The sequence below is a fragment of the Salmo salar genome, chromosome 09, assembly GCF_965601325.2.
Source record: "Salmo salar chromosome 09, fSalSal1, whole genome shotgun sequence".
In the NCBI taxonomy this organism is placed as follows: domain Eukaryota; kingdom Metazoa; phylum Chordata; class Actinopteri; order Salmoniformes; family Salmonidae; genus Salmo; species Salmo salar.
This window is the reverse complement of record NC_138299.1, coordinates 90389808-90403121: the sequence shown is the minus strand read 5'-3', so window position 1 is coordinate 90403121 and position 13314 is coordinate 90389808. Positions and strand designations below refer to the sequence as shown.

The 13314-nt window shown below is 45.2% G+C and overlaps 1 protein-coding gene across 2 annotated transcripts in view; it reads right to left on the bottom strand.

Annotated features, from left to right (window-relative positions):
• Positions 1-13314, bottom strand: part of LOC106612123 (glutamate receptor 1-like) — a 344456-nt gene that overhangs the window by 15245 nt on the left and 315897 nt on the right. For both annotated transcript variants that reach the window (XM_045724994.2, XM_082956056.1), the window contains exon 15: positions 11602-11736. In XM_045724994.2, coding sequence (XP_045580950.2) covers positions 11602-11736 — 135 coding nt within the window. The remainder of the gene's footprint in view (positions 1-11601; positions 11737-13314) is intronic.

Here is a 13314-nt window from a genome sequence, read left to right as displayed (position 1 = left end):
CTAAACAGAGGTTAACCCTACCAGGTAAATACTGTCTATGGGCTCGGAGTAATACTGGTCACCTAAACAGAGGTTAACCTTACCAGGTAAATACTGTCTATGGGCTCTGAGTAATACTGGTCACCTAAACAGAGGTTAACCCTACCAGGTAAATACTGTCTATGGGCTCACAGTAATACTGGTCACCTAAACAGAGGTTAACCCTACCATGTAAATACTGTCTATGGGCTCTGAGTAATACTGGTCACCTAAACAGAGGTTAACCTTACCAGGTAAATACTGTCTACGGGCTCACAGTAATACTGGTCACCTAAACAGAGGTTAACCTTACCAGGTAAATACTGTCTATGGGCTCTGAGTAATACTGGTCACCTAAACAGAGGTTAACCCTACCAGGTAAATACTGTCTATGGGCTCACAGTAATACTGGTCACCTAAACAGAGGTTAACCCTACCATGTAAATACTGTCTATGGGCTCGGAGTAATACTGGTCACCTAAACAGAGGTTAACCCTACCAGGTAAATACTGTCTCTGGGCTCACAGTAATACTGGTCACCTAAACAGAGGTTAACCCTACCATGTAAATACTGTCTATGGGCTCTGAGTAATACTGGTCACCTAAACAGAGGTTAACCCTACCAGGTAAATACTGTCTATGGGCTCACAGTAATACTGGTCACCTAAACACAGGTTAACCTTACCAGGTAAATACTGTCTATGGGCTCTGAGTAATACTGGTCACTTAAACAGAGGTTAAACCTACCAGGTAAATACTGTCTATGGGCTCTGAGTCATACTGGTCACCTAAACCCAGGTTAACCTTACCAGGTAAATACTGTCTATGGGCTCTGAGTAATACTGGTCACCTAAACAGAGGTTAACCTTACCAGGTAAATACTGTCTATGGGCTCACAGTAATACTGGTCACCTAAACAGAGGTTAACCTTACCAGGTAAATACTGTCTATGGGCTCTGAGTAATACTGGTCACCTAAACAGAGGTTAACCTTACCAGGTAAATACTGTCTATGGGCTCACAGTAATACTGGTCACCTAAACAGAGGTTAACCTTACCAGGTAAATACTGTCTATGGGCTCTCAGTAATACTGGTCACCTAAACAGAGGTTAACCCTACCAGGTAAATACTGTCTATGGGCTCTCAGTAATACTGGTCACCTAAACATTGGTTAACCCTAAAAGGTAAATACTGTCTATGGGCTCACAGTAATACTGGTCACCTAAACAGAGGTTAACCCTACCAGGTAAATACTGTCTATGGGCTCTGAGTAATACTGGTCACCTAAACAGGGGTTAACCCTACCAGGTAAATACTGTCTATGGGCTCTGAGTAATACTGGTCACCTAAACAGAGGTTAACCCTACCAGGTAAATACTGTCTATTCGCTCTCAGTAATACTGGTCACCTAAACAGAGCTTAACCCTACCAGGTAAATATTGTCTATGGGCTCTGAGTAATACTGGTCACCTAAACAGAGGTTAACCCTACCAGGTAAATACTGTCTATGGGCTCTCAGTAATACTGGTCACCTAAACAGAGGTTAACCCTACCAGGTAAATACTGTCTATGGGCTCTCAGTAATACTGGTCACCTAAACAGAGGTTAACCTTACCAGGTAAATACTGTCTATGGGCTCTGAGTAATACTGGTCACCTAAACAGAGGTTAACCCTACCAGGTAAATACTGTCTATGGGCTCTCAGTAATACTGGTCACCTAAACAGAGGTTAACCCTACCATGTAAATACTGTCTATGGGCTCTCAGTAATACTGGACACCTAAACAGAGGTTAACCCTACCAGGTAAATACTGTCTATGGGCTCTGAGTAATACTGGACACCTAAACAGAGGTTAACCCTACCAGGTAAATACTGTCTATGGGCTCAAAGTAATACTGGTCACCTAAACAGAGGTTAACCTTACCAGGTAAATACTGTCTATGGGCTCTCAGTAATACTGGTCACCTAAACAGAGGTTAACCTTACCAGGTAAATACTGTCTATGGGCTCACAGTAATACTGGTCACCTAAACAGAGGTTAACCTTACCAGGTAAATACTGTCTATGGGCTCTGAGTAATACTGGTCACCTAAACAGAGGTTAACCCTACCATGTAAATACTGTCTATGGGCTCTCAGTAATACTGGACACCTAAACAGAGGTTAACCCTACCAGGTAAATACTGTCTATGGGCTCTGAGTAATACTGGACACCTAAACAGAGGTTAACCCTACCAGGTAAATACTGTCTATGGGCTCAAAGTAATACTGGTCACCTAAACAGAGGTTAACCTTACCAGGTAAATACTGTCTATGGGCTCTCAGTAATACTGGTCACCTAAACAGAGGTTAACCTTACCAGGTAAATACTGTCTATGGGCTCACAGTAATACTGGTCACCTAAACAGAGGTTAACCTTACCAGGTAAATACTGTCTATGGGCTCTGAGTAATACTGGTCACCTAAACAGAGGTTAACCCTACCAGGTAAATACTGTCTTTTGGCTCTCAGTAATACTGGTCACCTAAACAGAGGTTAACCCTACCAGGTAAATACTGTCTATGGGCTCACAGTAATACTGGTCACCTAAACAGAGGTTAACCTTACCAGGTAAATACTGTCTATGGGCTCTGAGTAATACTGGTCACCTAAACAGAGGTTAACCTTACCAGGTAAATACTGTCTACGGGCTCACAGTAATACTGGTCACCTAAACAGAGGTTAACCTTACCAGGTAAATACTGTCTATGGGCTCTGAGTAATACTGGTCACCTAAACAGAGGTTAACCCTACCAGGTAAATACTGTCTATGGGCTCACAGTAATACTGGTCACCTAAACAGAGGTTAACCCTACCATGTAAATACTGTCTATGGGCTCGGAGTAATACTGGTCACCTAAACAGAGGTTAACCCTACCAGGTAAATACTGTCTATGGGCTCACAGTAATACTGGTCACCTAAACAGAGGTTAACCCTACCATGTAAATACTGTCTATGGGCTCTGAGTAATACTGGTCACCTAAACAGAGGTTAACCCTACCAGGTAAATACTGTCTATGGGCTCACAGTAATACTGGTCACCTAAACACAGGTTAACCTTACCAGGTAAATACTGTCTATGGGCTCTGAGTAATACTGGTCACCTAAACAGAGGTTAACCTTACCAGGTAAATACTGTCTATGGGCTCACAGTAATACTGGTCACCTAAACAGAGGTTAACCTTACCAGGTAAATACTGTCTATGGGCTCTGAGTAATACTGGTCACCTAAACAGAGGTTAACCTTACCAGGTAAATACTGTCTATGGGCTCACAGTAATACTGGTCACCTAAACAGAGGTTAACCTTACCAGGTAAATACTGTCTATGGGCTCTGAGTAATACTGGTCACCTAAACAGAGGTTAACCCTACCAGGTAAATACTGTCTATGGGCTCTGAGTAATACTGGTCACCTAAACAGAGGTTAACCTTACCAGGTAAATACTGTCTATGGGCTCTCAGTAATACTGGTCACCTAAACAGAGGTTAACCCTACCAGGTAAATACTGTCTATGGGCTCTCAGTAATACTGGTCACCTAAACAGAGGTTAACCCTAAAAGGTAAATACTGTCTATGGGCTCACAGTAATACTGGTCACCTAAACAGAGGTTAACCCTACCATGTAAATACTGTCTATGGGCTCTCAGTAATACTGGACACCTAAACAGAGGTTAACCCTACCAGGTAAATACTGTCTATGGGCTCTGAGTAATACTGGACACCTAAACAGAGGTTAACCCTACCAGGTAAATACTGTCTATGGGCTCAAAGTAATACTGGTCACCTAAACAGAGGTTAACCTTACCAGGTAAATACTGTCTATGGGCTCTCAGTAATACTGGTCACCTAAACAGAGGTTAACCTTACCAGGTAAATACTGTCTATGGGCTCACAGTAATACTGGTCACCTAAACAGAGGTTAACCTTACCAGGTAAATACTGTCTATGGGCTCTGAGTAATACTGGTCACCTAAACAGAGGTTAACCCTACCATGTAAATACTGTCTATGGGCTCTCAGTAATACTGGACACCTAAACAGAGGTTAACCCTACCAGGTAAATACTGTCTATGGGCTCTGAGTAATACTGGACACCTAAACAGAGGTTAACCCTACCAGGTAAATACTGTCTATGGGCTCAAAGTAATACTGGTCACCTAAACAGAGGTTAACCTTACCAGGTAAATACTGTCTATGGGCTCTCAGTAATACTGGTCACCTAAACAGAGGTTAACCTTACCAGGTAAATACTGTCTATGGGCTCACAGTAATACTGGTCACCTAAACAGAGGTTAACCTTACCAGGTAAATACTGTCTATGGGCTCTGAGTAATACTGGTCACCTAAACAGAGGTTAACCCTACCAGGTAAATACTGTCTTTTGGCTCTCAGTAATACTGGTCACCTAAACAGAGGTTAACCCTACCAGGTAAATACTGTCTATGGGCTCACAGTAATACTGGTCACCTAAACAGAGGTTAACCTTACCAGGTAAATACTGTCTATGGGCTCTGAGTAATACTGGTCACCTAAACAGAGGTTAACCTTACCAGGTAAATACTGTCTACGGGCTCACAGTAATACTGGTCACCTAAACAGAGGTTAACCTTACCAGGTAAATACTGTCTATGGGCTCTGAGTAATACTGGTCACCTAAACAGAGGTTAACCCTACCAGGTAAATACTGTCTATGGGCTCACAGTAATACTGGTCACCTAAACAGAGGTTAACCCTACCATGTAAATACTGTCTATGGGCTCGGAGTAATACTGGTCACCTAAACAGAGGTTAACCCTACCAGGTAAATACTGTCTATGGGCTCACAGTAATACTGGTCACCTAAACAGAGGTTAACCCTACCATGTAAATACTGTCTATGGGCTCTGAGTAATACTGGTCACCTAAACAGAGGTTAACCCTACCAGGTAAATACTGTCTATGGGCTCACAGTAATACTGGTCACCTAAACACAGGTTAACCTTACCAGGTAAATACTGTCTATGGGCTCTGAGTAATACTGGTCACCTAAACAGAGGTTAACCTTACCAGGTAAATACTGTCTATGGGCTCACAGTAATACTGGTCACCTAAACAGAGGTTAACCTTACCAGGTAAATACTGTCTATGGGCTCTGAGTAATACTGGTCACCTAAACAGAGGTTAACCTTACCAGGTAAATACTGTCTATGGGCTCACAGTAATACTGGTCACCTAAACAGAGGTTAACCTTACCAGGTAAATACTGTCTATGGGCTCTGAGTAATACTGGTCACCTAAACAGAGGTTAACCCTACCAGGTAAATACTGTCTATGGGCTCTGAGTAATACTGGTCACCTAAACAGAGGTTAACCTTACCAGGTAAATACTGTCTATGGGCTCTCAGTAATACTGGTCACCTAAACAGAGGTTAACCCTACCAGGTAAATACTGTCTATGGGCTCTCAGTAATACTGGTCACCTAAACAGAGGTTAACCCTAAAAGGTAAATACTGTCTATGGGCTCACAGTAATACTGGTCACCTAAACAGAGGTTAACCCTACCAGGTAAATACTGTCTATGGGCTCTGAGTAATACTGGTCACCTAAACAGGGGTTAACCCTACCAGGTAAATACTGTCTATGGGCTCTGAGTAATACTGGTCACCTAAACAGAGGTTAACCCTACCAGGTAAATACTGTCTATTCGCTCTCAGTAATACTGGTCACCTAAACAGAGGTTAACCCTACCAGGTAAATACTGTCTATGGGCTCTGAGTAATACTGGTCACCTAAACAGAGGTTAACCCTACCAGGTAAATACTGTCTATGGGCTCTCAGTAATACTGGTCACCTAAACAGAGGTTAACCCTACCAGGTAAATACTGTCTATGGGCTCTCAGTAATACTGGTCACCTAAACAGAGGTTAACCTTACCAGGTAAATACTGTCTATGGGCTCTGAGTAATACTGGTCACCTAAACAGAGGTTAACCCTACCAGGTAAATACTGTCTATGGGCTCACAGTAATACTGGTCACCTAAACAGAGGTTAACCCTACCATGTAAATACTGTCTATGGGCTCTGAGTAATACTGGTCACCTAAACAGAGGTTAACCCTACCAGGTAAATACTGTCTATGGGCTCACAGTAATACTGGTCACCTAAACAGAGGTTAACCTTACCAGGTAAATACTGTCTATGGGCTCTCAGTAATACTGGTCACCTAAACAGAGGTTAACCCTACCAGGTAAATACTGTCTATGGGCTCACAGTAATACTGGTCACCTAAACAGAGGTTAACCTTACCAGGTAAATACTGTCTATGGGCTCTGAGTAATACTGGTCACCTAAACAGAGGTTAACCCTACCAGGTAAATACTGTCTTTTGGCTCTCAGTAATACTGGTCACCTAAACAGAGGTTAACCCTACCAGGTAAATATTGTCTATGGGCTCACAGTAATACTGGTCACCTAAACAGAGGTTAACCTTACCAGGTAAATACTGTCTATGGGCTCTGAGTAATACTGGTCACCTAAACAGAGGTTAACCCTACCAGGTAAATACTGTCTATGGGCTCACAGTAATACTGGTCACCTAAACAGAGGTTAACCCTACCATGTAAATACTGTCTATGGGCTCTGAGTAATACTGGTCACCTAAACAGAGGTTAACCCTACCAGGTAAATACTGTCTATGGGCTCACAGTAATACTGGTCACCTAAACAGAGGTTAACCCTACCATGTAAATACTGTCTATGGGCTCGGAGTAATACTGGTCACCTAAACAGAGGTTAACCCTACCAGGTAAATACTGTCAATGGGCTCTCAGTAATACTGGTCACCTAAACAGAGGTTAACCCTACCAGGTAAATACTGTCTATGGGCTCTGAGTAATACTGGTCACCTAAACAGAGGTTAACCCTACCAGGTAAATACTGTCTATGGGCTCTCAGTAATACTGGTCACCTAAACAGAGGTTAACCCTACCAGGTAAATACTGTCTATGGGCTCTCAGTAATACTGGTCACCTAAACAGAGGTTAACCCTACCAGGTAAATACTGTCTATGGGCTCACAGTAATACTGGTCACCTAAACAGAGGTTAACCCTACCATGTAAATACTGTCTATGGGCTCGGAGTAATACTGGTCACCTAAACAGAGGTTAACCCTACCAGGTAAATACTGTCAATGGGCTCTCAGTAATACTGGTCACCTAAACAGAGGTTAACCCTACCAGGTAAATACTGTCTATGGGCTCTGAGTAATACTGGTCACCTAAACAGAGGTTAACCCTACCAGGTAAATACTGTCTATGGGCTCTCAGTAATACTGGTCACCTAAACAGAGGTTAACCCTACCAGGTAAATACTGTCTATGGGCTCTCAGTAATACTGGTCACCTAAACAGAGGTTAACCCTACCAGGTAAATACTGTCTATGGGCTCTGAGTAATACTGGTCACCTAAACAGAGGTTAACCCTACCAGGTAAATACTGTCTATGGGCTCTCAGTAATACTGGTCACCTAAACAGAGCTTAACCCTACCAGGTAAATACTGTCTATGGGCTCTGAGTAATACTGGTCACCTAAACAGAGGTTAACCCTACCAGGTAAATACTGTCTATGGGCTCTCAGTAATACTGGTCACCTAAACAGAGGTTAACCCTACCATGTAAATACTGTCTATGGGCTCTCAGTAATACTGGTCACCTAAACAGAGGTTAACCCTACCAGGTAAATACTGTCTATGGGCTCAAAGTAATACTGGTCACCTAAACAGAGGTTAACCTTACCAGGTAAATACTGTCTATGGGCTCTCAGTAATACTGGTCACCTAAACAGAGGTTAACCTTACCAGGTAAATACTGTCTATGGGCTCACAGTAATACTGGTCACCTAAACAGAGGTTAACCTTACCAGGTAAATACTGTCTATGGGCTCTGAGTAATACTGGTCACCTAAACAGAGGTTAACCTTACCAGGTAAATACTGTCTACGGGCTCACAGTAATACTGGTCACCTAAACAGAGGTTAACCTTACCAGGTAAATACTGTCTATGGGCTCTGAGTAATACTGGTCACCTAAACAGAGGTTAACCCTACCAGGTAAATACTGTCTATGGGCTCACAGTAATACTGGTCACCTAAACAGAGGTTAACCCTACCATGTAAATACTGTCTATGGGCTCTGAGTAATACTGGTCACCTAAACAGAGGTTAACCCTACCAGGTAAATACTGTCTATGGGCTCTGAGTAATACTGGTCACCTAAACAGAGGTTAACCCTACCAGGTAAATAGTGTATGTATCTCCTGGGGATTTAGACTCTAACAAAGACAAAAGGATAGGCTGGTGTAATATAATAATAAAATATAACAATATCATAGTATTGTAATTCAGTAGAATCATATTGTATTATATTATGTGTCATTTAATCGCTGACGTTTCAACCACAAGGTCTTTGTTGAATCAACAGCCCTCCATTTGGTCTCCTCGTATTTGATTTGTCTACAAGAATACTGGAATATATTAACAATAATAGTTGTGTGAATGAATGTGTAACTAACTACAGGCATCTATGAACAGGCTAGAAGAAACGAGCATGTCTCTATTATGATGGTAAGTGTTTGGCAGACAATGTAAACGTCCCAAATGGCACCCTATATAATGCACCCTATTCTCTATATAATGCACACTATTCCCTATATAGTGCACCCTATTCTCTATATAATTCACCCTATTCTCTATATAGTGCACACTATTCCCTATATAGTGCACTCTATTCCCTATATATAGTGCACCCCATTCCCTATATAGTGCACCATATTCTCTATACAGTGCACCCTATTCCCTATATAGTGCATCCTATTCTCTATATAGGGCACACTATTCCCTATATAGTGCACCCTATTCCCTATATAGTGCACCCTTTTCACTATATAGTGCACCCTATTCCCTATATAGTGCACCATATTCTCTATACAGTGCACCCTATTCCCTATATAGTGCACCCTATTCTCTATATAGTGCACCCTATTCTCTATATATAGTGCAGCCTATTCCCTACATAGTTCACCCTATTCTCTATATAGTGCACCCTATTCTCTATATATAGTGCAACCTATTCCCTCTATAGCGCACCCTATTCCCTATACAGTGCACCCTATTCCCTATATAGTGCACCATATTCTCTATACAGTGCACACTATTCTCTATATATAGTGCACCCTATGGGCTCCGGTCAAAAGTAGCACACTGTATAGGGTATAGAGTGCCATTTGGGACACAGACAATGAGCTGATAGCAGTCACAGTGTGTTATCCTTCATTGTCTTTATCTAGCTACTGACTGTTACTGGTGCGGAGCGGTAAACCCTTCTGATAGCCCACACGCATCACACTTGTAAGCTTGGGTAATACTGTAGAATCTATAATCTATCATTTATAATCCTAAATCTATCATCTCTGTTTTTATCATCTCTGTTACAGCAGTGGCAACATAGATAGGATGCTACTACAATGACCTGCACTACAACACAGAGTCAGCAGAGGAGGGAGGAGGGGAAAGGAGGGAGGGAAGGAGAGAGGCAGGGGAGAGGAGGGAGGAGGGGAGAGGGGAGAGGAGGGAGGGAGGAGGAGAGAGGAGGGAGGAGGGAAGGAGAGAGGAGGAGGGAAGGAGAGAGGAGGGAGGCAGGGGAGAGGAGGGAGGAGGGGAGAGGAGGGAGGGAGGGAGGGAGGAGGAGAGAGGAGGGAGGCAGGGGAGAGGAAGGAGAGAGGAGAGAAGGGAGGGAGAGGAGGGATGAGGAGGGGAGGGAGGGGCATAGATAGGATGCTACTACAATGACCTGCACTACAACACAGAGTCAGCAGAGGAGGGAGGAGGGGAGAGGAGGGAGTGAGAGGAGAGGAGGGATGAGGAGGGGAGTTAGGGACATAGATAGGATGCTGCTACAATGACCTGCACTACAACACAGAGTCAGCAGAGGAGGGAGGAGGGGAGAGGAGGGAGGGAAGAGGAGGGAGGAGGGAGGGAGGGTATGGAGGAGAGGAGGGAGGAGGGAGGGAGAGTATGGAGGAGAGGAGGGAGGGAGGAGAGGAGGGAGGGGAGAGGAGAGAGGGGAGGAGGAGGAGAGAGGAGGGAGGGGAGGAGAGGGAGGGAGGAGGAGAGAGGAGGGAGGCAGGGGAGAGGAGGGATAGAGGAGAGGAGAGGAGGGAGGAGAGGAGAGGAGGGATGAGGAGGGGAGGGAGGGGCATAGATAGGATGCTACTACAATGACCTACACTACAACACAGAGTCAGCAGAGGAGGGAGGAGAGAGGGAGGGCGGAGGGAAGGAAAGGAGGGAGAAGGGAGGGAGAGTATGGAGGAGAGGAGGGAGGAGGGAGGGAGAGTATGGAGGAGGGAGGGAGAGTATGGAGGAGAGGAGGGAGGGAGGAGGAGAGGAGGGAAGGGAGAGGAGGGAGGGGAGGAGGGAGGGAGAATATGGAGGAGAGGAGGGAGGGAGGAGAGAGGGGAGAGGAGGGAGGGAGAGTATGGAGAAGAGGAGGGAGGGAGGAGAGAGGAGGGAGGGGAGAGGGGGAGAGAGGAGAGGAGGGAGGGAGGGAGGAGAGGAGGGAGAGTATGGAGGAGAGCAGGGAGGGAGGAGAGGAGGGAGGGGAGGAGGAGGAGAGAGGAGGGAGGGAGGGAGAAAGAAGAGGAGGGAGGGAGGGGAGGAGGAGAGAGGAGGGAGAGGAGGGAGAGTATGGAGGAGAGGAGGGAGGGAGGAGAGAGGAGGGAGGGGAGAGGAGGAGAGAGGAGAGGGAGGAAGGAGAGGAGGGAGGAGGGAGAGAGAGTATGGAGGAGAGGAGGGAGGGAGGAGAGGAGGGAGGGGAGAGGGAGCGTATAGAGGAGAGGAGGGAGGGAGGAGAGAGGAGGGAGGGGAGAGGAGGAGAGAGGAGAGGGAGGGAGGAGGGGAGAGGAGGGAGGGGAGGGGAGAGGAGGGAGAGTAGGGAGGGAAGGGGAGAGGAGGGAGAGTAGGGAGGGAGGGAGGGAGGAGAGAGGAGGGAGGGAGAGGAGTTAGGGGCATAGATAGGATGCAACTACAATGACCTGCACTACAACACATAGAGTCAGCAGAGGAGGGAGGAGGGGAGAGGGAGGGAGATGGTGAAGTAAAGAGAGAATGATTAAGGGACAGAGACAGGTAGAGAGAAAGAGACAGACAGAGAGGTAAAAGGGTAAAGACAGAGGTACAGAGGTAGATCGTTTGCGTTGCGGTTGAGAAGTAGTGAGGTGCTACAGGTGGGTCTACTGTGATCACACGGTTAGATGGCTGGAGGGAGGGAGGGAGGGGTGAGGAAGAGGCAGATGATATCAACATCATCAATCATCATCATCATGGTATCACAGTTTCCTACCCCGTGTCCTCTGTTCTCTCTCTCTCTCTTATATCTTAACAGTGTTGTTGGAGTACAGGCCGTAGCTCTGCAGCTCTGTGTAAGGAGCGGTAGCGCCCCCTGTGTCTAAGGCTGAGCACTGAATGGTCTGAGCGGCGGATGCGGCGGCGGCTCGCGCGGTGGACACCTTCATTCTCTGAGACTCGGTTCGCGACTTGTAGCAGAACTCCACCAACGCCACCAGCATGGCCAGGCCCAGCCCTCCAATCAGAATGTAGAACACTCCGGCCACGTTGCTCAGGCTCAACGCACTTGTCTTATCCTGGGGGGAGAGACGGAGTAAGAAGGAGAGAGGGGAGGACACACACACACACACACATATACATTACACACACACACCTTACACACACACATTACACAGACACACACATTGCACACACACATTACACACACATACATTACACACATACACACATTGCACACTACACACACACATTACACACACATTACATACACACACATTACACATACATATTACACACACACACACACACATTACACACACATTACACACACATACACACAATCATTACAAACACACAGACACACACACACACACACACACACATTACACACACACAATGACAGCATACATAGAAAACATGTAAAAACACACAGAAACAGCATGCACAGAGACAAACAAATGTGGTCCACACGCGCACACACACAGACAGACACAATTGTGTCAGGACTCCCAGAAAACACATAACAGTTCTGCCCTGCTTAGTTAACTAACCCAAACCCTGCTTAGTTAACCAACCCAAACCCTGCTTAGTTAACCAACCCAAACCCTGCTTAGTTAACTAACCCAAACCCTGCTTAGTTAACTAACCCAAACCCTGCTTAGTTAACTAACCCAAACCCTGCTTAGTTAACTAACCCAAACCCTGCTTAGTTAACTAACCCAAACCCTGCTTAGTTAACTAACTCAAACCCTGCTTAGTTAACTAACCCAAACCCTGCTTAGTTAACTAACCCAAACCCTGCTTAGTTAACTAACCCAAACCCTGCTTAGTTAACTAACCCAAACCCTGCTTAGTTAACTAACTCAAACCATGCTTAGTTAACTAACCCAAACCCTGCTTAGTTAACTGCTTAGTTAACTAACCCAAACGAAATACAGGTAGACAAGATAATACTCACTAAACAACACGTGCAACTTCACACTACTAATATAACACACTGGCTTCATTAAGAAACTAACTATTGTTTGAAACTAACTTGACATAGTAAATAACCCACTCACTCCGCACTCAGACACATAGATAGTACTTGAAGAGCTAGTCTAACGTTATATACATTTCCTTTCTTTATTTCTGAGGGGGTTTAGATAAAGTGCATTTTTAATGACAATAAAACTTGAGTCAAATCCTCAAAAGATCCATGCATCCATGCAGCATAAGGAGGGTTGAGGCCGTTTCTTCATTCTCAATGGTGAGAAACCATGCAGGTCAAGACAATCGGATCATTATCAAACTCCCTGAGTCTGCTTTAGGGTTATGTTGGGTGTAGGGGGTTGCTAGCCTCGCGAGACAGCCTGATATCGCAAGCTTAATCATTTAATTTACTGTATGCTCGGAAGCTCAGTCTGGCTCGCAAGACTAACGGGTTGCTAGGCTGAACAGGATCAGGCTGGTTCGCGAGTCTAAGAGGCTAGGCTGAACAGGATCAGGGTGGCTTGCGAGGCTAAGGGGTTGCTAGGCTGAACAGGATCAGGGTGGCTTGCGAGGCTAAGGGGTTGCTAGGCTGAGCAGGATCAGGGTGTCTTGCGAGGCTAAGGGGTTGCTAGGCTGAACAAGATCAGGCTGGCACGCGAGGCTAAGGGGTTGCTAGGCTGAAC